Consider the following 26623-nt stretch of genomic DNA (forward strand, 5'->3'; position numbering starts at 1 on the left):
AATTAATTCACATTCTACCGTACCGTGTTGTCAAGAGAGACTGAGTTTGTTGTTTGTATAGCATTTGTTTGTCTTGAGGATTTTCGCGAAATTTTTTTTTTTAGTTCTGTTCGCTGGACATGTAATTACTGCTTAAATTTTCAGGTAAACACTGTTTATTGATGTGAATGATATCAGTAATATGTAATATATAATAATAAAAACTTAATTTAAATGCTATAAACAAAAAGAAATAATAAGCTGACAATTAAGTAACTTTTATTTGCATTACAAAGAGTGCAGAAGCTAGGCATTATCAAAAGTTTAATCACATTTTTGTCTCACTACTTGGAAATTTTAATTTAGAGCGTCAATTTTATTTGGTAGATGTAATTCACTTTTTGTGCTTTTAAAATGTTAAATGATGTGTTTATTTTATTGAAGTACTTTCATCATGTTCAGTTGTTTTTTGAAATTATTCACAAAATAATTACTTACTTCCATGCGTGGTACTTAGCGCGGCATTACAAATGATGCCATACTTCCATAACCATGTTCTAATTATATAGAATAGGTTTTTTAATTATTATAAGTTTACAAATGACGTATTACTTTAAAATGCTGAACTTTTTCTACATGTTTCCTTTATGAAAATTTCTAAGAATTATTTTAAAAATATATTATATCTTTTCTTTTCAAAAATTATGTCACACTTTTATGTGTAATGTATTTAATTTGTTTTGTTAAATTTCCTTACTAAGAGATTTAGTTAGAGAAAAATATTTTCTAGTTTAGGTTAGGTTATTTGAATATGGAAACACGAGGGCCGCCTACCTAAGAGAAGGGATGCCTTTGTGGAGGACTTTTTAAAGGCAAACTAGCTCGTTTCACTTTACATATTGAGAAAAACATGAAAGCCAATCGCGTAAAAGTATTTGCTACTTAAGAGATTAAGAGAATATAATTATGGTATTAATTTTTTAAATAGATACATAAATTATTTAAACTCTGAAAATAAGGAAATTGCATTTCATCGTTATTTATATATGAAAGAAGTTAAAATCTCACTTGTGACAAAAGAGTATAAATTAATATTAATTTGTCTCTAACAGTAAGAGTTACTTCATTTTATAAAGAAACCGAATTTCAAATTGTATTTTAAGGAAATTTTATAAATGTTATGAAAATTACTATAAATCGAAATGTATATTTAAGTTCCACCGGTAAACTTTATTTGAAATAATTTTATTTCAAATTAATTTATTTCACTTCTGCAAACAAGATATTTTAGTTTGTTATTAGAAATTTAAAATTGACATCTAACCCTCTGCTTACATCTAATTTAATTATCTAACCTAATCACATCTATTTGTGCTTTAACATATAACTTGCAGAAATAGACAAAGAAAAGATAATAATTTTTGCAATCGTATTTAAAAAGTTTAGAAAAATTAAGAATGAAATCTTTCACAAAGGAATTTTAAAATTTCATTGTGATAACTTGGAAATTCGCATATTATAAAACATTGATTCATTAAAGAAGTCTTTGCCACCATATAAACAAAAAAAAAAAAAAAACTGATTTTAAGGTAAAATATAATGGCTAATCTTTGGAATATGGTAACAGATAGTTTGGCGACATTTTGGTAAGGCGATAAAGGTTACCAGCTAGGACTTTAGCAATGTACATGGATAAAGTCAAGAGTGTGTGCAATGCCATTTTTGTGCAATTCTGGGATGTTTTTTTAAGTGAAAATAGGTCGACGTGTACATGGTTACTGTGTATGTGCAATTCCTAAAAACACGGCAAGCAGTTTGCGATTCTGCACTTTCTCCCAATTTCGCACCTAATCTTCGTCATGATTAAGCACTTTTGTTCCATAAAAGTTCTAGAATAAGTGTAATTCGGCTAGCAGATTGTTGTAAAAAAATGTTGAGGGGGGAAAAAAAAAATGCTTTTACTTCGTGAAAACAAAATGGCGTCCTAACAAAAACTAGCAGGTTGCTGTAGCAGGGTTGGCTGCCAAATTTTTGCCAAAAAATCGCCAAGTTACCATAATCGAAAGATTAACCAATATAACTTCTTGGAATTCTTTTATTTGGACAGGCCTCTGTTCTTTGCCCCATTTAAATAAACAAATAAATTTCTTTGGAAAATTGTTTATAGCAGAAAGCCGATTCGTGAGGGTCAATCGAAGGATCTGAAATCTCTGTATAATTGCGCTGCCTTTTACTGTAGGACAAACAAATATTTCTTTTAATGTAAGAGGAGTTTTATATTTTCATCATTTTTTAAATTTTAACAAAAATTGTAACTTTATTCCTACAAAATTAAGTATTGGAATTACTTTTATTTTCGAAAATGCAGCCAATTTGCATTTGAACTTAAGTAAATAATTGAAATTTAGTTTTAATTGTGTTGATTCTAAAATGACAGGCACGTGTTTTCATACTTACTATGCTAAAAGTAAATTATAAAAACTATTTTTTATATTAAAGAAATCAAATAATTTATTTCTCTTCAATTAAAAGGAAAGGGAAATGTTCTAGTTAAAAAAACAATAGAATGAATACTAAAATATGTATTGATGCCTTTTTTGACACTTCAGTTTGAAATCATTTCTGATTCAAATGAAAACTTTAAAGAAAGTCAAGTTTAAAGGAAAAAGAAGTATTTTAAAGAACGAAACGAATAAAAGTACATCAGAGCCTTGTCATCAGATTTTAATATTTGAAACTAATCTCATAACTGCTTCTCCTAAACATTTTATTACCTTCCATATCCTTATTTATGCAGTATTCGTGTCCTGTTACTGGCAAGTGCTTGATTCGCCCAAAAACGGTACAGTGTGTTGTATAGATTCATTTAGATTAAATTATTAACTTTTTGAAAGTATGTGTTGTAAAATATAATATCCTCACATTATTTAAATCAAATATAAAACTGAATCATGTTTATATTAAAGGAGAAGAATACCAGGAAGGAGTGTATCTCATTGTTACTTCATCTTTACATCAAAATATATTTTCCGAATACTCATCTTTGCTCTGTAAACTCGTATTAAAATAATTCCAAATGGCCAAATTAAAACATGGTTCTGATTTAATTCTGTGTTTGCAGAAGTTTATGGCTGGCAACGAATCATCGCTGATTTTTCTCGTGTTTGCGATAATCGCTTCATTCTTAATAATAAATTTTTAATTTCTCTTCAATTACTATATATTATTTATTACTGCTATCATTCAAGTCAGTATATAATAAGTGTTTACTCCCCCATATGTGTTGATTAAATAAAGGCAGTTGAGTTTCATTCAGATTCATTTCAGAAAGATATGAGCTACTAACAGTATTTAAGTGTTGCTATTAAGGCTATAGTATAGTGTATATTCTCAGAAGTAAGTAATACAGATTTTCCGTAATTCAGCTTTGGTAACAACAATTCTTTTATAAACTGGAATTATTAATTCATGCAAATTGTTATGTTTTTGCATATTAAACTGTGTAAAATTATATTAAATAGTAGTAAAATTTTAGCAATTAAAAAAATATTCCAAGCTAAATAGAATTTTTTAAAAAACATTTGTTTAAAATTGGGGTAAAAATGGTGTTAAATTAAGAAATATATATATTGCAAGCCAAAGAGGTTTTTTTTTTTTGTGTGCGTGTGTGTGTGTTATTATTTTTTGAAATGTTTCTATTTTGAAAGAGGGCAAAAATTGTTTAAATTAACAAATATAGTTAAAATTTTAATAAGCTATAATAACTCTTATTTTTAATACAATTTAGAAATTTTGGAAAACTATGAAGTGCCTTAACTTAAATAATAATATATTAAATATTAAATTCTGAAGTATGAAAGCAAAATTATGTATCTTCTGGGCAGGTAATACTCAAAGTTATTTGCAAAATAATATGCTTAGAAAATGACCATATGATCACTTTTGCATCATATACACTACATTTTGTATTTTCTGTACACTGTGGTTCATACATATATGTAATAAACCTAAATGGATTACAGTTGTATAAGCTTAATAAGATGAGATACAACCTTAGTACGATGAAAAAATTTCAAATGATTTTTTTTGATATTTTCAATAATTTAAAAATTTTGAATATTATGGAAATATTTTAGTACCTTGATGAGTATGATTCCTTACTGGTTCACTAAAACATTATTGTAGTTACCTGTTCTCTAAAACAGGAGTACTTCATGCTAATTATTTAGAAGATAATCCTGGGTTGCATGACATTACATTCATGGCATTTTATTATATTACACTCATTTCACTCAATGGCATTATATTAAAGTTGCAGTATGTCATTGCATGAATGTTGCAGTGTGACTTCACAACAATATCACAATGTAACTTCAGAACAATGTCGCAGCATGACTACATATCAGTGTCCCAGTATGACTTCACATCAACATCCCAATGTGACTTCACATCAATGTTGCAATGTGACATCACAAGATATACCTACACCATTACTGCGACAATGAGATCGTCACTGTGTGACGCTTGCAATGTTGCAACGACATCATCGTGCTATTGGGGAATTGTATTTTCATCATGTTTCATCATGATAAATAAAAACTTTCCTTCTTTAGTCAGAATTTTCTCAGTATTAAAGTCAATTCCCAAATTAAATCAGCCAAAGAAAATAAAATATTTTTAAAAGATTACATAAATTAAAAAATATAACAGAATAAATAATAATAAATACAGAATGTAATTAAATATTAATATATTTTACATCAGAATCGCAGATACTTGAATACCTATGGTTCAACATCCTGATTCGCCGGTTCATATCACGTGACCCCAAGCGATCTTATCTCACGTAAACTACTCTACAAAAATCTAATGCTCTCAGTAATTATCTACATTAATTTCAAGTTAAATCTTAATTTGGAACACAAGTTTAAATGCAAGAAATATTTCAATTCGTACAAATAGCTTACTCAGAAATTATGTAAAACTGTAGTGCTTTACTTTGCTAATGCATTCTCATTAGAATCGATGAATTTAACCCTTGATTTTACCTTTTCTATATTTTCGGCTTCGGGTAAGCACTGTGATTGCATCCTAATTGACTTAATTACCGAAAATGGCCTTAGACATAAAACTGAACTATCTGATAAAAATTCTATATAATTATATGCCAGTATTGAAAGAAACAATCAATCTGATAAGAAAAAGCTGCGACTTGTTTTGAAAATGAGGCGTGAAAGGTTACCAGCGAGAATATTCCTTTTGGCATCGGTTGTACCATTATTGGCGACTTTATCGCTTGCGCCGGCAAAACGGAAAAGTACCTTTATTTATATGTTTCTAGTTATATCTATATTAAATTAGTTGAATTCTATTTTTGAAAGACATTGTTCTCTTTATTTATTGTTATCAAAATAGATGTAGACAAACGTGGTCACACACCTACTATATGTAAATTTGTATGGATGTATGTTCACAGTACTATTAAAACAGATAAAAATAGCTTCAAGAAATAAATAATTTTAGAATAATTCAAACTGTTCATTATTTCAAAAATTTTTTATTCAGGAATGTAAATTGTATCTAAATACAGCAGTTTTCTTCACATTTAGATTAAAATTTTTGAGTATTTTATTGCTTCCTAGATAATTATAACAGAAAAAGGTTTTAGTTAAGTTTTTATTTGTATTTTATTTTTATTTTAAGGTTATGTTTTCTTCCATTTTATGATTGACATTTAAATGATGAAAATCTATCAACATTAAGAAAACTCTGGTATGAATTTTTAACATAACTTATGTAACTGTAATCCATAACCCAAGTTATAGAATTTTTTTAAGAATAGTCAGTTCAAATAAAGTATGATACATTTTAAGAAGAAAGATTTTGTAGCTTTTAATTTTTAAATTAGTAGAACACTAGAATTCCCTGAACTTGGATAGTTAGGACCACGGATCATTCACTTTGGATTGGGTTAGATTATTCAATTAAGATTATACAATGACTCTTTGTAAAAGATTCATTCCAATTTTGACTAAAAACTCCTTTGGAAATGGAATGCAAAATCCTTCTACTCTTCTATACCTACTACCAACTTCTTAAAATGACTCTGACTGCCAGATACTGCCATTCCATAAAGGTACTAGTCACGAATATGCCTTTGTATAGATATCTGCCTTGCCCAACATCTAAAAACGCGTGTATTCAGCTTTCACTAACCACCATATTGTCTAGAACAGACCATGTTTTTTTTTTTTTAAAAAAAAATCTGGATAACTGCCTTTTTTGCATAAAACAAATACATTATTTACTGAATTGGAAATAGTATTTATGTGTAATATATTATTCTAAAGATTATATGCTTAAAAATTTAAAAAAAATTAATTTTATAAATGTGTACTTTTATTTGCTTAAATACAAGTTATATTTATGTTAGAACTAAAATAAATTGAATTTATTATAGAAAAAAAAAAAAACTACATCCTGATTTAAGGTGTCTAATGCTACTTTTGTGCAATATGACAAAACCCGTGTTAGTTTATAGATCTTTAAATCCTTGTGTGCTTAAAGGCGTAAATCAAAACACCTTACCCGTATATTGGAAAGCAAATCCAAGAGCTTGGGTAGCTAGAAATATATTTAAAGATTGGTTTTTAAATTGTTTCGTGCCAGACGCTGAACGTTATTTAAGGCAAAAAACAGCTTCAAGGCACTTATTACTATTAGATAATGCTCCATGTCACCTACAAGATTTAAATCATCCCACTGTCAAAATATTGTTCCTACCATCTAACACTACTTCGTTACTCCAAGCATTGAATCAAGGTATTAATTATACCTTTAAAACATATTACATAAGAAGAGCATTACAGCAGATTTTAGACGTAACCGATTCAAAATCAATTAATGTAATGGAAGCTTGGAAGACACTTTCAATCAAGAACTGAATCGGCATCGTATTTTTGTCGCTGAAAGAACTGAAAGCATCAACATTAAATGCATGTTAGAAGAAGATACGGCCCTCTTCAGTTGAAGTAGAAAACATGCATAAATCGTCAGAAAATGAAATTGGTGGCATATTAAAACTCGCTAAATCAATCGAAGGTGAAGGTTTTGTTAATATGGCTATTGATGGCGTTCAAGATTTATTTGTGGAAGAAGAAATTGATAAAGATTTGATAGAAATGGTATCTGAAGCTGTAAATCAAATCCATTCTGAGGACACTACCACTGATGAAGATTGTAGAGTTAATAATTTAACATTAAAAAAATTAAAACAAGACCTACGTTTAGCTGAAAATCTTGAGTTATTTTTCTTGAGTGCAGGCCCTTCTGCTGAAATAATCCGAAAATTCAAAAGGGAGCTGCAAAACTGTCTAGCTCTATATGGAGAAGTTTAAAATGACCCAGTAAGAACTAGTAAGCAAAGTAAAATTACAGATTTTTTAAAGCGGAAAGAAAATGCCAAAACTTTAAATGAAGAAAGAAATTCTGAAAGTGATCTTATTCCACCAAAGGAATGTTCTCTGTTGATTATACTGAGCAATGACAATGAAGAAATTTATTAAACTAAAGTTGCATTAATTTAAAATATGTAATATTTTTTATTTTGTATTGTACATACATATATATTTTTAATAAAAATTAAGTTGGTTATGTATAATTAAAAAAAATTGTTTTTAGTAAGTTTTCGGAACATAATCCCCCTTTTTATCCTGGCTCTGGGTCTCATACAACATGGTTTCACACAACACTGCATTTTCTAGGAACCTATGTACCGTGTTATACAAGGGTTACCTGTAATGTGCATTACATTTTTGCCTTTATAATTTGTGATTTTTAAAGAAATATTTGCTAAATAATGTGTGCCGATTTGCATGCCATATATATATTTATATAAATTTAATTGCCTAAAATATGCATTGAACTATATTATATTTTTATAATGCTTAAATAAATGTATTAAAAGTTTTTTGTTTTTTTAGACAGTTATTAAGACTGCAAGAAGATTAATGAAATGCATATTGTGTTAAACAAAGATCCATATTATATTCTGAAGCTACATCAAAAAATGTATATTCTCTGACAACTTAATTCTAATATTAACTGGTTGTATATACCAAATAATAGGTATCAAAAAGTCAGTTTTCCATTGTACATCTACTATCCAAAAATCCAGATGTTGGCTAAACATGGTTACAATTTAGAGGCCAGGTGCAAACCAAGATATGCACTTACGTACGAATGGTGTGACTGCAGATCTCAGTGCTGGTGCAGCATACTGTCCCAAATTCCATTCTACAATGTCTAGCCATCTTCTTCAGAAAATCATCATGAATTTATTCCACAGAAACTCTTATCTGTATATCTACTATATAATGAACAGTATTGTACAATGATCTTGCAGGAGTATACTCTCAAAAAGTGTGAATCAGCAGTTTTTTCCAACACTCTTCTCTGATAAGAACCTCACAAATATGACTTCTTGTTTGTCAGTTGTTTATACTTAGTGTGTTGATAATTGAATTTGTTTCTGTAACATTTTTATTTAAAGACAATGTTGCTTGCACTAGATTAGCAGCTGTACAGAAATCAATTTGAATGACTAAACTAGTGAGCTTTCATGATCATGTTTTATTCAAATTAAATCAATTCTTCATTCATCGTCTTAATAGTGTACAAACTTCCGTAGCATTAAATGTATTTATGTCTGTTATAATAGAAATGGTCACATATGTCAATTATGTGCATAGATATCTGTAGTGTAGTATGTAATACTACAAATACAGCAAATATGTTTCATCTGTTACTATTTCAAATTTTGCATTGCATAAAATTGTATTAAATTTTGATTTTATTATATTTATGTTTTTATAAAATTTGAATTTATTATTTTGTGATTAGAACTGGAATCTTTAAGATGTTACCTTATATTTTTAAATTTTAAGTATATAGATATGTCAATTTTTATTGAAAATTTAATCTTTGTATAGTTAATTTTTGGCAACATATGAAATTGTTTATGCATTTTCATTATGAAATTTGTAAAAAAGTTTTATAATTGGTATATCAAAACATTTAAAATAGTTATGCAATCCGCACATAATTTTATTTACAGTAAATAATGTCTAGAAATTATAATTGAATGTTTTCAAATGAATGAATGTGTGAATTTCATTTGAAAACATTCAATTATAATTATATTATATTATTTATTTCTGAAACAGATGCTATAAACTAGTGAAATTTATTAATATTCTCACTAATATTGTATTTTAGATAGTATAACCATGTGTAATTAATATCTCTTACAGGTTTACAGCATAATAGTACCTGATTATTTGACCTGAATGAATAAAAGTCAGTGAAAGAATGTTCTTTACTTGGGTTCCTGAAAGAAAACGGAATGAAAGAAAACATCATTCAGACACTACGTTACAGATATCTACATTTTATAATAATTTCATATACAATTTAATTTTCATTATTTTGAATAAAAGTGCTTTTTAATGAAAAATGTTATTAATTTACATTTAGTAACTTCTTTTCTTTCATGTATTAATTTTCCATAAAGCATTCCAAGGGGATTCAAAGTTGTCTAAAGAAATTTAAACATAAATTTAAAAGAGGTTTTTTTTATTTTATTAATTTCTGACTTTTTTGTATTTTTAGTGGAACATTTTCTGAACTTTTCATTTTTATGGTTCTGTAAGATGCAAAATGTTGCCATGCACAAAGCTATCTGTTTTTGGTTAATAAGAAGTAGATACAAAAAGTGGGCATAAATTTTCCATAAAAATTCACTTTATAATTTTTATATGTAAAGAAATGTATATAAGGAATATGATAAAAGTTCATTATTTTGAGCAGAGCTTAAAATTTGTTTTAGAGATTATAGTACAGTCAAAATATCTCCACTGTAGCACCTGTCCATTATGGGAATTACTATGTTGCTGTGTATTTAAAGATATGTGCTGCTTTTACAGTTCTTGTTCTGAATTACACACAGAATCATCATGTCAGTCATTTTTTAATTTAACAGTTATAAAAAGCATGCAGTGTTTTTACTATTCTGTAAGTTGTGGGGAAAATATACATCATTTAATATGAAATATATTGATCAAGACGAGATAAATCTATCAAGGGGCCCTACACATTTTTTATTGCTGGGCCCCCTTAATTTTCTTATATAAAAAAAGAGTTTTCATTATGAAATGAAACGATAAATTTTTGTATTGCAATAAAAATAAAAATTTATACTTTTATCTTATTCAGAATATTGCAAAATCTGTTTATAAACATGTATATGGTTATATATCAGTACACCAATAGAATTAGAACTATTTGATAGTAGCTCATAAATTAAAAAGGGAAATTAATTTTATTAAAGTCAAAACTAATTTTCAAAAAGTATGAAATTAATTTAAAAACCCTGCTTTCTTTATTTTAATTTTGCAGAATTGTCAGTTACTTCTAAAATTCATACTGTTCAAAGAAATTTTTTTAATGCACAATAAGCTAAAGAAGTTAATTTTGGAAGTCTCAATATATTTCATAAATATTTTTTTACAAATTTTAATACTGTAAGTGATCATTCCCCAGGTGCATTTTATACAGGCAGGATTAAATATATGTGCAATAAGATTTCTGTATTATGAAATGTAGATATGTTTTATAGTCTTTATAATTTGTAATATATCTAATGGTATGAATTTTTTAGCAGTGTGTTTATTCGGATCTAATTGATATGTTTTTCATCTAAATGTATTTGAATACTTTAAAATGATCTTTAATGTTTGCTACATAATTTTAGTTCAAAAGCTATTTTGCTGTAAATCAGATAAAACACTTGCCTTTAGAGGCTTCCTGACCATGATGAGCCAACATCTCCCGCATCATGATGAAATTCACCAAAAAATCAGGTACTGTTCTGTTATCAGGACCAGATTAAAAAATGTATGTATGTACACTGCGAAACAAACAAAAAATGAGGGGTACATTCTATATCTCCCTTTGTAATTTAAATTGCGTTTTTCATATCTTGAAAGCTTGACTTAGGATATATATTAGATTTATATATAGCTTTGTTCTAACCTAGGTATTTTGACACAAAATTGGACTTTTTCTGAAATAACTTACCAATTTTTTTCCCTATTTTGATTCTACAACTCAAATTATGCCTAAATATTAAATTTTGTAATTTTTGGTGAGAAATTTAAAAATTTATTTTTCCGCATTTTTTTCATTTTGCGCTAAGAATAATTCACTCGGCGAACTTCTTAATTTAAAACCACCTATTTTCCTTTCCTTTTTCTTCACTGTCCATGAGCAGAAAAAATGTCATCGTTCATACTTTCAAATAATTATAACAAAGAAAGTAAACCACATTTTCGTTATTATCGCTTTTAGTAAATACACCAAATTTCAAAACGTGCCGAAATATAAATTCACGTATATCTTAGGAAATTTGGAATAAAAAAACTAATTTTTTGCAGATATGCTTAGAAGTGCATCTATTTTAAGGTGATGGTAAAATTTTTTCAGAAAATTTTTTAAAAAAATTTTTAAATCATGAAAAATGGGGGCGAATTTTATTTGGAATGAACCTAAATTTCGAAATGTGAAAGGAAGAATCAAATAAATTTAATAAAAAAGAGAGATTAATAAATATATACCAAATTCAATTAGCATTGAGGAGCTAAAATTTTGAGAGATAGTTTTTTGATAAACTACTTCTGCGATTTTTACGAAACTTGACAGTTTGGCATAATTTAAGTCATAAAATCAAAGTATGGAAAAAAATTGGCATGTCATTTCAGAAAAGGTATGATTTTGTGTCAAAATACGTATATTAGAACATTGCTATATATAAATCTAATACATATCCTAAGTTGCACTTTCGATACATGATAAAGGCAAGTCGAATTTCGTCAATCAGCCCAGTAGAATGGAAGGTATAGAACCGCCCCCCTTTTTTCGCTCAGTGTACATAAATGTATATATGTACACTGCGCAAAAAAAAAATAGTATATGTACGCACATACTTACATATATATACATGCATACTTTGATGCTTTAGTTGCATATTCTGGTGTTCAGCAGGAATTTATCCTGCTCTTACCAGAACTTATCATGGAATCCCTCCCACTAGGGGCCTGACACATAATGGCTCTTCATTATTATTTCACCATAAAGATGTGACCAATTGAGATTAATAAAATGAGACACGTCTCTTCAGACTCACTGGTGGTGAGAGTGTGATGAGTTGAAGTATAATCAGGAGTCATTTGAATCCTACTACACAAATGTCAAAAGTAGTAAAGTCCTGAGTATATTTTTCAGTACAGTTAATTTGAATGAAATATGTCTAGTATGTGGTCTAGGCGGAATGCTGTCTGCTGCTGATGTCTTGGCTCTGCATTTTCTCACTTTCGTGAAAAAATGCTGTGTAGTAGGATTTAATCGAGAACAGGGCCTGATATCCCTGTCCTCGTTGAGTATTTCATAGGCAAAAATGTCCGAAAGGCAGGCTGATGTATTTCTGACGGCCTTGTCTTAAAATTTTGCGAATAGTCTGTGCAGAAACTCGGAGATGAGCTGAACTTTGAGGTCATCGTGAAGATTTTTTCGTACGTAGTATGGGGTTCCAGTGATAATCCTGAGAATCTTATTCTGTATTATCTGCAGAAACTAGATATCCTTTTTGCTGGCATTTGTCCATGTTGGACAGGCATATGTAAATATGGGCTGAATAACAGAAAGGTAAATATGCCTTTTGTGATTTAGCATCAGGACTTTAAGGACATAGCATATGATCTTTAAGGACGGGATATAGTCTCATGGCAACTCCCCAGGCCTTGCTACGAGCTCATCTGATGTGTGTTGGCCAGGTGAATGGGCACTTTAACATAACTCCCAGGTAAACAGCCTGGTTGACTTTGGGAACATACTGTCCAAAGAGAGTGATGTTGGTGATTTTATCCTGCGTACGATACTTGCGTATCAATAGAACTTGTGATTTGTCTGGCTGGATGCACATTTTCCATTTCGCATACCAGCACTCAATAATAGAGATCTTCTCTTATAGTTTGGCCATTGCATGAATTGGGCATCTTGACGTGATAAGAATCGCCATGTCGTCTGCATAACAGACGAGCAAGGTATTACTGTCTTTTCTGAAATCAGGGAAGACGTGCATACGTGAACACATCTATATATACATGCATGCATGCATACCTTTCTGAATTCGATCCTGATAACACAGCAGTATGAAAAATCATTAACTCTTTTAACACCTTTTATCAGAATAAGCTTTTATTTTTTTATGTGTTTAATGTTACCAATGCTGTGTTTGGAAATAGATGTCTTAACTTGTTTTCTGTAGTGCTTTGATAATCATTAGTCTTAAAAAAATGCTTTTCCAATTTAAGAGAGCACAGCACATTGTGTACATGCAGTGGATCATTAAATAACTATGCATGTAAATAAAAAAAGAAACCATTTATTTATTTACCATATATTCTGGCATATAATGCACAGCTATACTTTCAAGATACTTTTTTAATTTGTAGGTATATTTGCAGTATAATGCACAACTTTGTTTTTTTCCAAAGGAACTTAAAAGTTACATGTCCAGTGCTTATCATGCTAATCTTTGGTAATCATTCATTCAAAGATTTTTCCCAGATGGCATGCAGAAATTATACAATTAAAGATATGAAACCATAATTTATGAAATAAAGAGCAATTATGATCTAAAGGGTATCAAAATTTACAAAAAAAAGTTTAATATTTGTTTACATTATTAAACATTTCTTTCAATGTAAGTTTTTAAGTTGCTTTGTTTATTGTGCTAATACTTTCTCTTTAATTCTATAAACAGACATAATTTCTTGATCAGTTACAAAGTTTCACTGTTCAAGTCCTGTAAATGCTGTGTCGAGAATACCGACTAACTTGCCAATCGAAATTTTTTCATTTTCAATAACCTCTCTGTCAGTTTCTTCACTATCGGAAGCGGTATTTTCTGGATCTAGAACCATACTACAGATTTCGCCGTCCGTTAATTGATTGATGATTGGGGCATTGTTGTCACAATGAAAAACTTCTGTTATATCATCTTCATTTATTACTGCTTCTCCACTTTCTTTACAAAATCCAATAACTGGAAAATTTCACCTTTAGTTTGCGATGTCTGAAAACCTTCAAATTCGCGGCTATCATCTTCATCGTCCTCACCATGAAATGTGATAGCTGGCCATAAATTATGCCAAGCATTTTTTAACGTTCACATCCTCCCACGATCTTGCGATGCTCCACACGAAAGATTTTGTGCTAAAAAATTTCAAAAAGTCTTGAATAGTCTTGCCATTGTTCAAGAAATTTAACATAGATTTTAAGAATGCTACTTTATATTTGCATTTTTGCGTGTGCACTATTCCCATATCCATAGGCTGAATGATAGACGTGTAATTCGGAGAGAAGAATAATATGGATACAATATCTTTTGCTAAAACTTTAAGTGAAGTTGGTTTCACCTCTGTGTCACTTTCTTCACTATCGGAACCAAATTATAATGATGAGGTATTTGATTTAAATCATATCAAAGACGGAGTACATAAAGATTAAATACTACATTTAGTAAGGAATTATAAGCCAAATAAAATAAAAACATCTGCCCTGAAGATAAGGATAGTGCTGACAGATCAACTTCCAATTCATTGCGAGCCGCAGCGTCCCGCCCCCTTCCCCACCGCAGAGCAGCGTCAAATTGATAAACAGATTTCGGAATGGTTAGAGAAACAAAGAATATGCCTTTATCCATTTTTTCCAGCAATTCCACTTTTTGTTTGATGGACATCGAAACATACTTTCGCTTTGTAGATCCTTTGGAAGCTCCGACATCGGAAATTCTATTTGACATAATCGAAAGTTCAAGCTTACTTTTATAAAATTGCTCTAACAGTCTGCAAAAAATAATCAGCCAGATCCAATTCGAAGATTAAGGAACATTGCAATCTGCAACATTAACTGAAATAGATAATTAGATAATTTTAGCTTATATCGTCCGTTATATATTAAACGCGCATGCATAAACACCTGACGCATGCGCAGAAAGTTTGTAGCTTTGAAGTCCGGATTATGGGTGTCCGAATTAACGACTTTTGACTGTATAATAAAAGTAAAAAATTTAAAGCGAATCATTGTAGTCGTTTATGGCACAGAATAATTTAATTCTATGAGAAAATATTTTCGCAAAGGCTTCTGAAAGATTTGGACAACACTGATAAGTTTGTAGAAGTGTGTTATTGACCAACAAAGGCAAAAAAAAATGTTTACTGTCACATATTTGAAACATGAATTAAAGACCTGTAGTGTTTGGAAATGGAAGGATATGGTAGGAAATGAAGCAATTGATATGAAAGGAACAAAAACAGTTCATATTAAAACAAGTCACGATAAATCTCATCTCACCATAGTGCATTTCCACTTCAGTACAAAATTAAAACCTTTAATTATTTTTAAAAGAAAGATGACGCCGAAATGCAGTTTCCCAAATGATGTTTTCATTCATGTTCGCGAGTAAGGATGGATGGACGAAAATGACGTTTGCCAAAAACGTACTGTTTCCTTAAAGAATTCAGAAAGTTTTTTAGTTTGGGGATATGTTCAGATCCCATCAAATGGAAAATATGAAGAAATTCTTAAATGAGTGTAATATAGACATGCCAGTTATTCCAGGTGGATTAAAGCCCTAAGTTCAAGATTTAGATGTGTATAAATATAAAATATCATTAAATATCATATGTATCAATAAAACATTCAAAAAAATTTAGAATTACAGTGGAATATGTGGATATTAGAGGGGTGAAAAAGCATTTACAAAAGGAGGTTAAATGGGTCATGTCAGTCTGGAAATAATTTCGAATACGAGCCATTTCCCTTTAAAGTCCACCATGAAGGCATGCCTTCCTATCTAGATTTTAGGCCTCAAATGCTTTGCCATATTCAAATAATCAAACCAACCCTACAAGCAGAGCTTTTGTGTATCCTGCTGTATCGAACTGATCCAGTCTTTTATATTATAGTTAGTGTTATAGTCGTTACATTAATTTTATAGTCCTTTAAATTATTTATTTCATCAAGAAATTCTGATGACAAAGATATGCATTTTAGGTAACATATTTGAATTTGAAAATCAAATTATTCTGTTTGAATTGGTAGCATTAACACTCTTGCTTACCTTGTAAGTTGCACTGCATAACATCTAGTAGTGGATTTATGTTAAGGTACAGCCTCTAGTTATTAGTTATCTAGATTTATGTTAAGGAACCATATCTCAAAGAACACTGCAATCTCAAATAGCTTAGGGCCTCATCAAGTCTAAATTTGGCCCTGCCAACATATCAAGTTTATGAAAGACTAATTTGAGTTTGCATGTGATAAAGTGTGGAAGAGAATTTAATGTTTCGAAATATAAAAGATGTTCTATTTTTTCTTGCCAAGTTATAATGGGAAACCATTTTCTTCCTCTCTGTCTCTTTTTTTATATCTTTGAAATTATTAAGGAATGTAAAACTGAAAGAAAGTCTAATTGAAGAAGTTGAAGAGAAATTTGTTAAGAAACATTTTGAAACTAAATAGATAATATTTTTAAATCAAAATTTGAAAATGTTTTTTTTCCCCCTTGAAAAAATTACGTTTTGTATTTCTGTTATCTTTCTTATATGCGTATTATGTATGTGAAATTTTCACTATATTATTTTCTAGGAAAGACAGAAGGAGTACTTTTAAAAATAATAACAGATATGCGTAAGGATATAAAGTATTTAATGAATTTTTCACCAGTGAATGTTGTACTAGAGCAAAATGTTCCAACGAATGTAAAGATGGAAGTTGATGACCCAGTTGAAGATATTCTGAAAATGCTACCACTTAAAACACTGGATGAACTTGACTTATGGGAAGAAATAATATCAGACGATGACAACTTCAAAAATTTGGTAAGTGTTAATGTTTTATAAAATTTGTGAAAGTTTACTAAAAGTGTTTATTTAATTAATTTAGTTACAAGAAATATTTGTTATTTGCATCAGTACTTATATATCTGGTTGTAACGAAAATTTTTCACCAAAAAACGTTCTTAATAAAGTTAGGGAAAAAAAAAAAGCAGTACCTTTAGTGTGGGTAGCAGTCACCACCCACATCTATGATTTTCTGTCAACGTTTTGATAGATTTTTCAGGACTTCAGCCGAGAAACGTAGGAGATGTGAGTCTAAAAACACATCAACGTCATTTCGGACATCCTGTTCAGAATGGAAGATAGCACCAGCAAGATGTAGCTGCAGGTGTGAGATGGTGGGCGGGGGGTTGAAAGGTCCCATTTAAATCCGTGCAGAGTCCAGCCGGTGAATGCAGACACGTATGGTCTTGCATTATCTTGATGGAGCATTACCTTTTTGCTCTGGAACTCAGTTCGACATTTTTCTTAGATAACAACATCAATACACACTAGTATCTCACTGTACACCTTAATGTCAAAGGTTTTACTTTTTCCCAGATACTCTTTCTGGATAATAACATAGCAATCCCACCAGATATAAAACACAATCATTTTGTTAGTCAAATTGTGCTTTGTGATGCTGCCAATGAGCTCACCAGGTCTAGACCCACCCCTTTTTTGGCCTGTGTTGAAGTAAATCCACTTTTTATCACAAATGATGATCCAGTCCAGAATTTTTTTCCTTGTGTTGATATTCAAGCAGATTAGTGCAAGCCCGAACACATCTCTCCTTATCTGCTTGACTCAGCTCATGTGGCACCTAGCAATTGAACTTGTTTGTCAAATTTATGTGATGTATAGAGCAATTAATGGACAAGGCACTAACATCTAATTCCTTAGCAAACTCTTGAGTGGTTGCTCGCTGATCTTCTGCCACAAGTTCTTGCAGGTGGTCCTCATCAGCATCCGTAGGTGGCCAGAGTGCTGTGCTTCTTGAATGTCATAGTCCTTGTTTTTTAACTTTCAGTACCAAACCTTCACATATGCGTCATATGATACAACATTAGTACATAAAGCTGTATACATGATTTGGCGACATTCTGTAGCTTTTTGCGACAGAACTGGAAATAAATTATGGTTCTAATTTGGTAGCATGATAGTTTCATTTCAAACACTTTATACTTAATGATAGTGATATTTTTTTTCAGAAATTTCACACCACAGTGTTCTAAAGCAAGTCTCCTTCTTTCAAATGCCAAAAGTTGTTTAACAAAATATGATTAAACACGCCAATGTGAACTGCTTGTACAGACGATATTTGTGGTGGCGGGAAACTTTTGGTAAACCTCGATATTATTACTACAACCATGAAACTTGCCAAGCAGCATAATTTAGCACCAGTTATGGATAAACAAAATGTCACAATACACTCATAATAATATTTGTGCTTTTGTTTGATGTATTACTTGATTCTCAATACATTCCATGTTGTTTTTATGAACAAGGATTATAAATTAATTTTTATTGCTGTATCTTTTCTTGCATTTTGAAAAGCGATATTAAAATTTGAGACCTACCTTCGATAGAACAGCAAGCAATACATTATTTTCAGTTATAGAATACTTCCATCAAAAAAATGTGTTTTTAATCAACATGATACGGTATGCTGCATATAGTCAATGAAACAGTAATGGAAACAATCATCTGCAGAAATCTAGTTATCATAGCATTCTAAATGAATCTTCCAGTATAATCTCAGAGCCTGACAAAATGGTAAAAATTACACATAGCCTTTTTACAAAGTGAGTCAAATACTGACTGTTTATTAAATAAAGAGTGCTCATTTCCTTCAGAATTCCACAGGAATAGTTGGTGCAGCATTAACAGTTTTTGCCGCTAACTTTCAAGTTCGATGTTAGCCAATTTTCACAATCTACTATATAATATGTAAGTACTTTTTCATCTTTCAGATGTTTCTTTCTCTTCATTTAAACCTTATTATTCTAATGAATTTAATAAAGTAATACACAACTTTTCCCCATTCTTTAAAGATTTTGAGCAATTTCAAGAAGAATGTAGACTGTTCTAGTTTGTAGTATTGACTGCCATTAAATTATGTTTTATGTGTTTCTGTTAGTTAAAAATTAATGATATACAGAGATACTCATTAATCTGTCAAACTTTAAAAATTCATAAATTATATAGGCAGGCAGTGAATGTCAAATTTTATTATATTGAAATAATATGGATTAATTTCTTTTTTAAAAAAACTTATTTTATAACCACTCAGTATGTTCACATTTGCTGACATGACAAATATTTATGTATTATTGACAGATATATTTGGGCATGATGAAAAGTTGGAAAAACAGGAATAGCTACCTCTTTCAACAAGACTTTTGTTTGGCTCATTTTCACAAAGGCTATTTTTGATCAATCTTAAATTTGCTAAAAGTAGAGACTATTTGCAAGAACATCGTGATCATAATTTGTCAGTAAGGTATACAGATGAGGAAACATTGCATTAATACACTGGCTACACCAGTCATAGGATTTATTCTCATGTAATTATTTTTCAAAAGGGGATTGTCAAGGATATTGTTTTTATGCCTGCATTTCTCTATGAATTTCCAGGATTACTGATAGATGTATGGGACAACTCTTGCGGATAGACAGCTTCGCTTCCGACCTGAGGCTAAGTACCAAATGGAATTAAATGCCACCCCGCCGCTCTTACAATCTACCATGTTGCTACCCCAAAGAGCAGGGGCAGACAAGGCAGTACCTGTACGGTCCCTGCCGACCCTTACTCTGCCCCAAGAGCCCTCAGACTTTCTGTGAAGTCTGTTGCTATATCCCCGTGGTTGAGACTGCCTAGGTACAGATCCTAACCAGCACTTCCCAGGTGCTTGCCTGAGTCAACCCCCAGGGGTAGAGATGTATGGGACAAAAGAGTTTGTCCATAGATGTTCACCATATCAGCAGAGGATACATTGAGCATTTGAGAACTATTTTTTTAAATCAATAAGTTTGCGTTTGCTTTTAAAATTTAACATTAGTTGCATAATTTATTTATCATGATTGGAAGAAGGCAATAACTTGTTTTTTGAACCACCTCCCTCAAAATAATATTTAAAAAAAAGACAGAAACAGTAATTTTTCCAGGTCATGTGGATTTTAATTTATTACAAATAGTCTAAATGCAATATAATTGTTCACAATTGCTGCTTACATAGCTTTATTCTTACTGTTCTATTTATTCTTACTAACTGTTCTACTTACTAATTTGAGTTCTTTAAACTGCATTTTCCAGGTGAATTATTTTGTTGATTAAGTAAAGTGTACCACTTTTTTATGTAATAGTTTTTTTTTTTTTTTTTTTTTTTTTTTTTTTACATTTTGTGTGTTATCTTTATTTATTAAATATCATGTTCTTTGCACTTAAACCATAAAATTCAATTCAACAACATTATCGCAAAATAATTTTAAAAAGAGCATATCTTTAGAATTTCCGATATACAGTCTTGCGCATAAAGATACCCCCCTCCCTCTTCCTCGTACAGTGTGGCCATTGCTCGCTTTGAAATCATTGAGTTTGTTAATCAAAAGTGTTACAAAATATGAAATTGATAATAAAACAAATTCCAAATTCGGGCCTTCAGATGCCCATATGCGATGGAAGATTACATTATTCAAAATTTAATGGCTCTGGGTACTGTTGTTTTATCACAATGCGAGAAACATACATAGATTTATGCAGATTCTTCATTATTTAATTTCTTTAAATATAACACAGAGCGATAATATTTGGTGGCAACAATTTGAAAAGTGAAATGGACATTTAAAGTTTTTGATGCAAAATGCCAAAATGAAATTAATAGCCCTTCTGGACTAACACCCTTTGGGCTAAAAAAATACATAATTGTACTCAATTTCTGCATCATGATCATCTTATGAATCAGCTTGCAGGCAGTGTTGCTATATCGTGCGATTTTTTGCGAATTTCCGACTTTTTACAAACTAATGCTACTAAAGCGTTAGTATTTGCGATTTTGCGAAATTTTTGTGATCTCCATGATTTCCTCATGCTACTTTTTACGACTTCAAAAAAATTGGGAAAGAAAGAAAGAAAAACTGCTTTGGGACCTTTCCCCGCTCATCCCCCATGCGTTTTGGTTTTTAAGTCTGTCCCACTTCTATGGTGATAATGAATTGAACAAAAGAGCTTGCAGTTTGCATGCCATATATTGGGTACCGAAACAGGAAAAGAAATGAAATTCATTTTCCTGATTACAATGTTGCTAAGAACTAAGCAAATGGAAATGACTTCAAAATCAAAGCAATATCATTTTTCTAAATAAATACAAAAATAAATTTAACAGTGAAAGAACAAGGTTTTCTTAAGTAATCAGAATCTTAAATAAATCCACCACACAAAATTGAAAACTGACTGAAAAGCATTCCTCAATTAAAATGTTCACAATTAAGCAAAGAATAAAAATTAAAAGTAAAAATCTGAAAGTTTTAGGTTTTAAATTACATCCAAAGGGGCATTTTTGTTTAACATTTTGCCTGTTACCTTTATTTTTAAATATCATCTTCTTTGCACTTAAACCATAAAATTCTGTTCAAGAAGAATATCGCAAAATAGTTTTAAACTGAGCATATCTTTAGAATTTCTGATACAGAGTCTCGCACGCTGGAGATAAAAATGTTTTTTCTGTACAGCGTTGCAATAGCTCGCTTTGAAATCCTTTAGTTTGTTAATCAAAAATTCGTTAAAGTTTTTACGAAATATGAAATCTGTAATAAAACAAATTTTAAATTTGGGCTTTCACATTCACAGTAAGATTACGTCATTCAAAATTCGATGGCTCTATGTACCGCTGTTTGATCACAATGCAATAAATATACATACGTTTATGCAGATCTTTCATTATTTAATTTCTTCAAATATAATGCAGGACTCTAACTTTTGGTGGCAATAGTTTGAAAAGCAAAACGGACATTTATAGTGAACCAGCCCCAAAACGAAAACAATAGTCTTTCAGGGACAAAGCTCCCTTGGACTAATTAAAAAAATTAACTGCCAACTCAAAAAATTTAATACAAAAATGCTAACAATACGTGAGAAATCTCTTAGGAATGGATATACACAAATTAATTTTAAAATATAAATCTAAATTAAATTACATTAGAATTAGGATATTTAAACAACTGAAAATGGGCAATATAGTTATAAAATTCTTGTTAAAGCTAAGATACATAATTAAAACGACTAAGAATCGAATACGTTCTCTTACTTACGGAAGAATAGACAGTAAATTTGTGATGGCATAACAGGTCATGTGAGTATACGTAACTATGATGTCACAAAAATCACGTGATCTCTGACGTCATTTGCGACTTTTTGAGTCTTCTTTTGCTACTTTAGTTGAAAAACTTCTGGCAACACTGCTTGTAGGTGATACATTCATCGAAACATATTATGCAAGGATCATTGATTATCTTTCCTGCCATTTTTAAGATCGTGTGCTTAAGAAACTTATATCAGTTTTTAAGGGAAAAAAAGGTCTGTAGTCCCCTTTCTCAAATATATGTTTGATAAGATTTAATATTTCCCTACATAAGGAACGTAGAGTGCTAATACATATAAAGGAAGTGCAGTTAATTTTAAATGATTAATTTGTGAAATATTAGTTTAGCAAAAACTTCATGCAGTTTAAGAAAATCTGATATTGCACCCTCTAAAATATATCTTTATTCTATTCTGTATTGCCTACTTTGGTGACATAACGCTTTGCCAGTGATTCTTCTCACCATTAGGTGGATAAAGTGAAAGTACCAATTATAAGGAAGATTTATTTATATCATTCATTTATTTAAAGGGATTTGTCTTAAATTATTAAGTGCAGTATTTCAACTACAGAAAAAAATTAATTTTAATATTTTAAATTGATAATTTGCTTATTTTTATTGTTAGCAAAATCATTAATGGCATTAAAGGAATTTGTTTTATTACTCCACTTGTTCCTTTACAGACAGTATAGTATATAAATAATATGTAAGAGATCAACAGCATAAATTAATTTTCCTTCTCTATTCTATTCTAAAAATAGTAACTTCTATTTGTACTGCATCATTTCGAGAATAATCCATGTAATATGACTCTTACATAATTCTGATGATGTAAATGGAACTAAAACTCAACAGTCAATGGTAATTTTACAGCAGTATTAACTATCCAACTGAGATGCAATGAGAACCAAATCTAACTTAGTCTGAATTAAGATTTCACCCTGAACATAACGCACTTGGTTCCAATGCTTTGGCTTGGCTGGACTGCTGCCTGTCTGCTCCTTTTTTCTTATTGCAAATTTACCTAAAATGTAATAGGATAGGCCTATTTGAAGTTGTGGCCACATGTTTGAAGCATGTTGATGCAAACATGTTTGTTGAAATAAAAAATTAAGATTTAATCTGCCTTCGTCTCCAATTTCATATTCAGTATGGATCAACACTTCTACGCCATCAAAATTCTGCTTGTCATTACTTCTAAGTTTGTTTTTATTACATATATATATATATATATATATATATATATATATATATTAAATATACAGTACTCATTTTTAGATGCTTTTAACTTATCTGTATCTGGAAAAACTCCTTTCACAAGGAATACATACAGTGTTTATAAGGAAATTTTGAAGAGGAATTTCATTTTGGAGACTGTTTTTTAGAATAAATTGTAAAAATTCAATGCGGCTGCCCGACCACTTCTTCGTATTCCCTTCCAAAGCAGTAGTAGAATTAAAACTCTAAAATATCACCCTTTCAGTTAGGAAACTCTTCTTTGTTTACGTCATTAAAACTATAATTTAAATTTTCATTCATATTTTCCATTCAAAAGTTAGGAAGGCATAGCAAGAAAGTGAAGCTATTAATTAAAGCCTTTTTATAATTTCTTTGAATACTCAGACCAATGTAAAAACAATGCTCTTCTCAATTCAGTTTCATATAACAAATCAGCATCTCATGATTCTTCATCTACCCAGTGACTGAGTAAACGAAATGGCTGAACTCTTTACATACCTGAACTGAGATGCCTTCTTTAGCAAAAGTTCGACTGGGATCAAATCCCAAATAATATGTTGGCTGTCTTGTGTGATTTACATTATGTATAACATTGTATACATGCATGCACGACAGTATGAGCCATATCTTTTTAAGCACTTAGTTATAAATTTAAATAAATAAATTTATATAAATCAAATAAATAATTGTTATTTATTAAATGAATTATTATATAAATTAAGTTTAAATAAATTTATATAAATTATATGGCATTAAATTATATAGTTTGTACACATAAATATATAACTTAGACTTACAAAAGTTTTATTTTAGGTACGAGCTTTCGGAATTAAAGGGGGTAAAACAGTAGATGAAGCTACACGGCGAATACTTGCAGAAATATTTACATATGAGGTTTCTTCAAAAATTAATTGGGCAGGACGAGGAGAGAAGCAGAGTTTCAAAACATTTAGATCATGTCGACTGATTTATAGTATGTATTTTGCAATATTCATTTTATATTAAAGTTTGAATAATGTACTGAATTTTAATACTGAGTAATTAACCTGTAATCATAGTATCTCAGTTTATATAGTCGGATCATTTTTTATATTTTTATACTTATCTGGATGTTCAAAAATGCAAATGAGTATCAATTAGTATCATATATGAAGTAAAAGGTAAATTAAAGTGAATTAACTGAAAGATAAAGCTGAACATTTTGAAATGATACATTATTTTCTTTACTGAATTTAAAAAGAAAAAAAATTATGCAATAATTCCAAGGGTAAATATCATGAAAACATTGCTTCATTTGTCATGCAAAGTGGATTATTAATAAGACTCAGAATTCATCAACATATCTGTCAGCAATCAATCATCTGTCAGATTGGAAGGATCTCTAAAATGATTTTGCCAAATTGCAACACACTACATGTTTTTATCATTCATGTACTTTGTGTATGTAGTGTATAATAAAGAAAGTGTGTAAGTGTTGCTATAGATACTGCTGTTTCCCCATGGTGCTAGAAACATACGCATACAGTATCTTCATAATTTAAAATCAGAGATTGCGTAATAAGATTCAAGCAAAGGCCAAAAATTTTATGAAAGGTCTGTCTTAAAAGCATATGCCCATAATATATATTAAAAAAACTGCATATTTAGTTTAAAAAAATGTATGAGGAAAGTTATACATAGCATAAATCCACTTCAAAGTAAGCATCTTGGAATCTCGTATACTCCCCTGAGTATTGTTTCCTCTATTCAGAATAAAATATTCTAGATTAACATGCTAAAACCAATATTTAAACATTAGTAATGCTGATCCTTGTTGATTGCAGCCTGTAAGTATTCTCCCAGCCTGAACATCTTCAACATTTTCTAACATCTTGCTCATTGCTTATCTTTTAGAATGAAATTACATCTAGTCATCTCTGGATCATTTTTATCATACCTTTATTCATGCTGCACTGATTGCATCAATTTCAAAAGTCTTCTGAATCATTTGAGTAGTTTTTGCAGGTAATATTAAATCCTCACACAAATTTGATGCAGATTTTTTGCTCTTTTGGCTGAGTCATTTTACATGCAATGATTACAAATTGCATGTTTTAAGTCACTGGCATCTTACTCTCAACTGATGTGACCATTGAATTTGTCTTCATTCACATGTGTGCATTAGAGTCCACTTTTACTTAATGCGAGGTTATGTTGTGACCATGCAAACTATTCTTCTTATATTAATTTCCTGTTTTAGAGACAAACAATGTATTTGTTGCACTTTGAATTAATTTCCTTTTACTATTTAATTAATTCAGCATGCTCTTGAAAACTTTTAGTTTATCACAACATTTACCTAAAATATTCAAATAAAAATTAGCAAGTTAATAATAAGCTTTATATTTTTACTATTTTTCTTTAGCCATGTGTATTTTCATTGTTTTGCTTTCTACTACTCCAATGCAGGAGCTGTTAGAAGTAACCCATCTACTAGAGAAGCAACAGACAAACAAATGGAAGATATCATAAAATCATGGTTTAGATATTCTCCCATGCGATTACAGAGAAAGAAAGGCAAAGAAGAAAGTACAACCAATAAATGAATTAAAAGAAAGAAAACAATATTTTTTCATAAATTATTTTTAACTCTTATTTACTTCAGTAAAAAGGTTTTCATGTATTTCTAATAAAGTTTTTAATAAAAACAGCAAGAAAATAATTTTTATTGGCTCTTCTCATTTTAGCATTCATCTGTATATTCAAAAGGCTTTTGGAGAATGCTTTTAATAAGATTATTTGATTTCAAATGTAAAATATGATTGATAATTGTAAATTAATATATGATTCATAACTGTAAAATATGCTTGATTTCAAATGTAACCCTGTCAACTCTGAAGCAACAAAACACAAACTAGCTCCATAATTTTTTTTCTTTCCTGAAAAGACTAGGAAAATGCCTCTTTTAATGCCAGCCTTTGTCACCTTGGTTAGATTGAATTGAAGAAAAGTTGGCTTAGAAGAGAGGACAACCATATGTCACATGGGGTGAGATCTGGTACATATCT

General features: G+C 30.1%; 2 protein-coding genes across 12 annotated transcripts in view; one reads left to right on the top strand and one right to left on the bottom strand.

Moving 5' to 3' along the window:
• On the top strand, positions 1-26277 carry LOC118190647 (uncharacterized). 7 transcript variants are annotated; one of them, XM_035361400.2, is made up of 5 exons: positions 1-144; positions 9291-9410; positions 16747-16979; positions 24390-24549; positions 26025-26277. In XM_035361400.2, the coding sequence occupies exons 2-5, from the start codon at positions 9383-9385 to the stop codon at positions 26159-26161; spliced, it is 558 nt and encodes a 185-aa protein (XP_035217291.2). In that variant the 5' UTR covers positions 1-144; positions 9291-9382; the 3' UTR covers positions 26162-26277. The 7 variants fall into 7 exon arrangements, with proteins under 7 accessions (XP_035217291.2, XP_035217296.2, XP_035217290.2 ...); XM_035361399.2 differs by lacking the exon at positions 1-144 and adding an exon at positions 2595-3375; XM_035361401.2 differs by lacking the exon at positions 1-144 and adding an exon at positions 5733-5751.
• Positions 1-26623, bottom strand: part of LOC118190646 (CD109 antigen-like) — a 418585-nt gene that overhangs the window by 135372 nt on the left and 256590 nt on the right. The gene's annotated exons all lie outside the window — the stretch shown is intronic.

Source organism: Stegodyphus dumicola, chromosome 1 (genome assembly GCF_044657685.1).
Source record: "Stegodyphus dumicola isolate Sdum_Otavi_A_Nest chromosome 1, ASM4465768v1".
Classification (NCBI taxonomy): domain Eukaryota; kingdom Metazoa; phylum Arthropoda; class Arachnida; order Araneae; family Eresidae; genus Stegodyphus; species Stegodyphus dumicola.

Bases quoted from the DNA above. Each gene is read 5' to 3' on its own strand.
- LOC118190647 (XM_035361398.2), top strand. From the start codon at position 16,704: ATGCGTATTATGTATGTGAAATTTTCACTATATTATTTTCTAGGAAAG. The intron at 16,980-24,389 runs GTAAGTGTTAAT...GTTTTATTTTAG, and splicing joins ATGACAACTTCAAAAATTTG to GTACGAGCTTTCGGAATTAA. The intron at 24,550-26,024 runs GTATGTATTTTG...ACTCCAATGCAG, and splicing joins ATCATGTCGACTGATTTATA to GAGCTGTTAGAAGTAACCCA.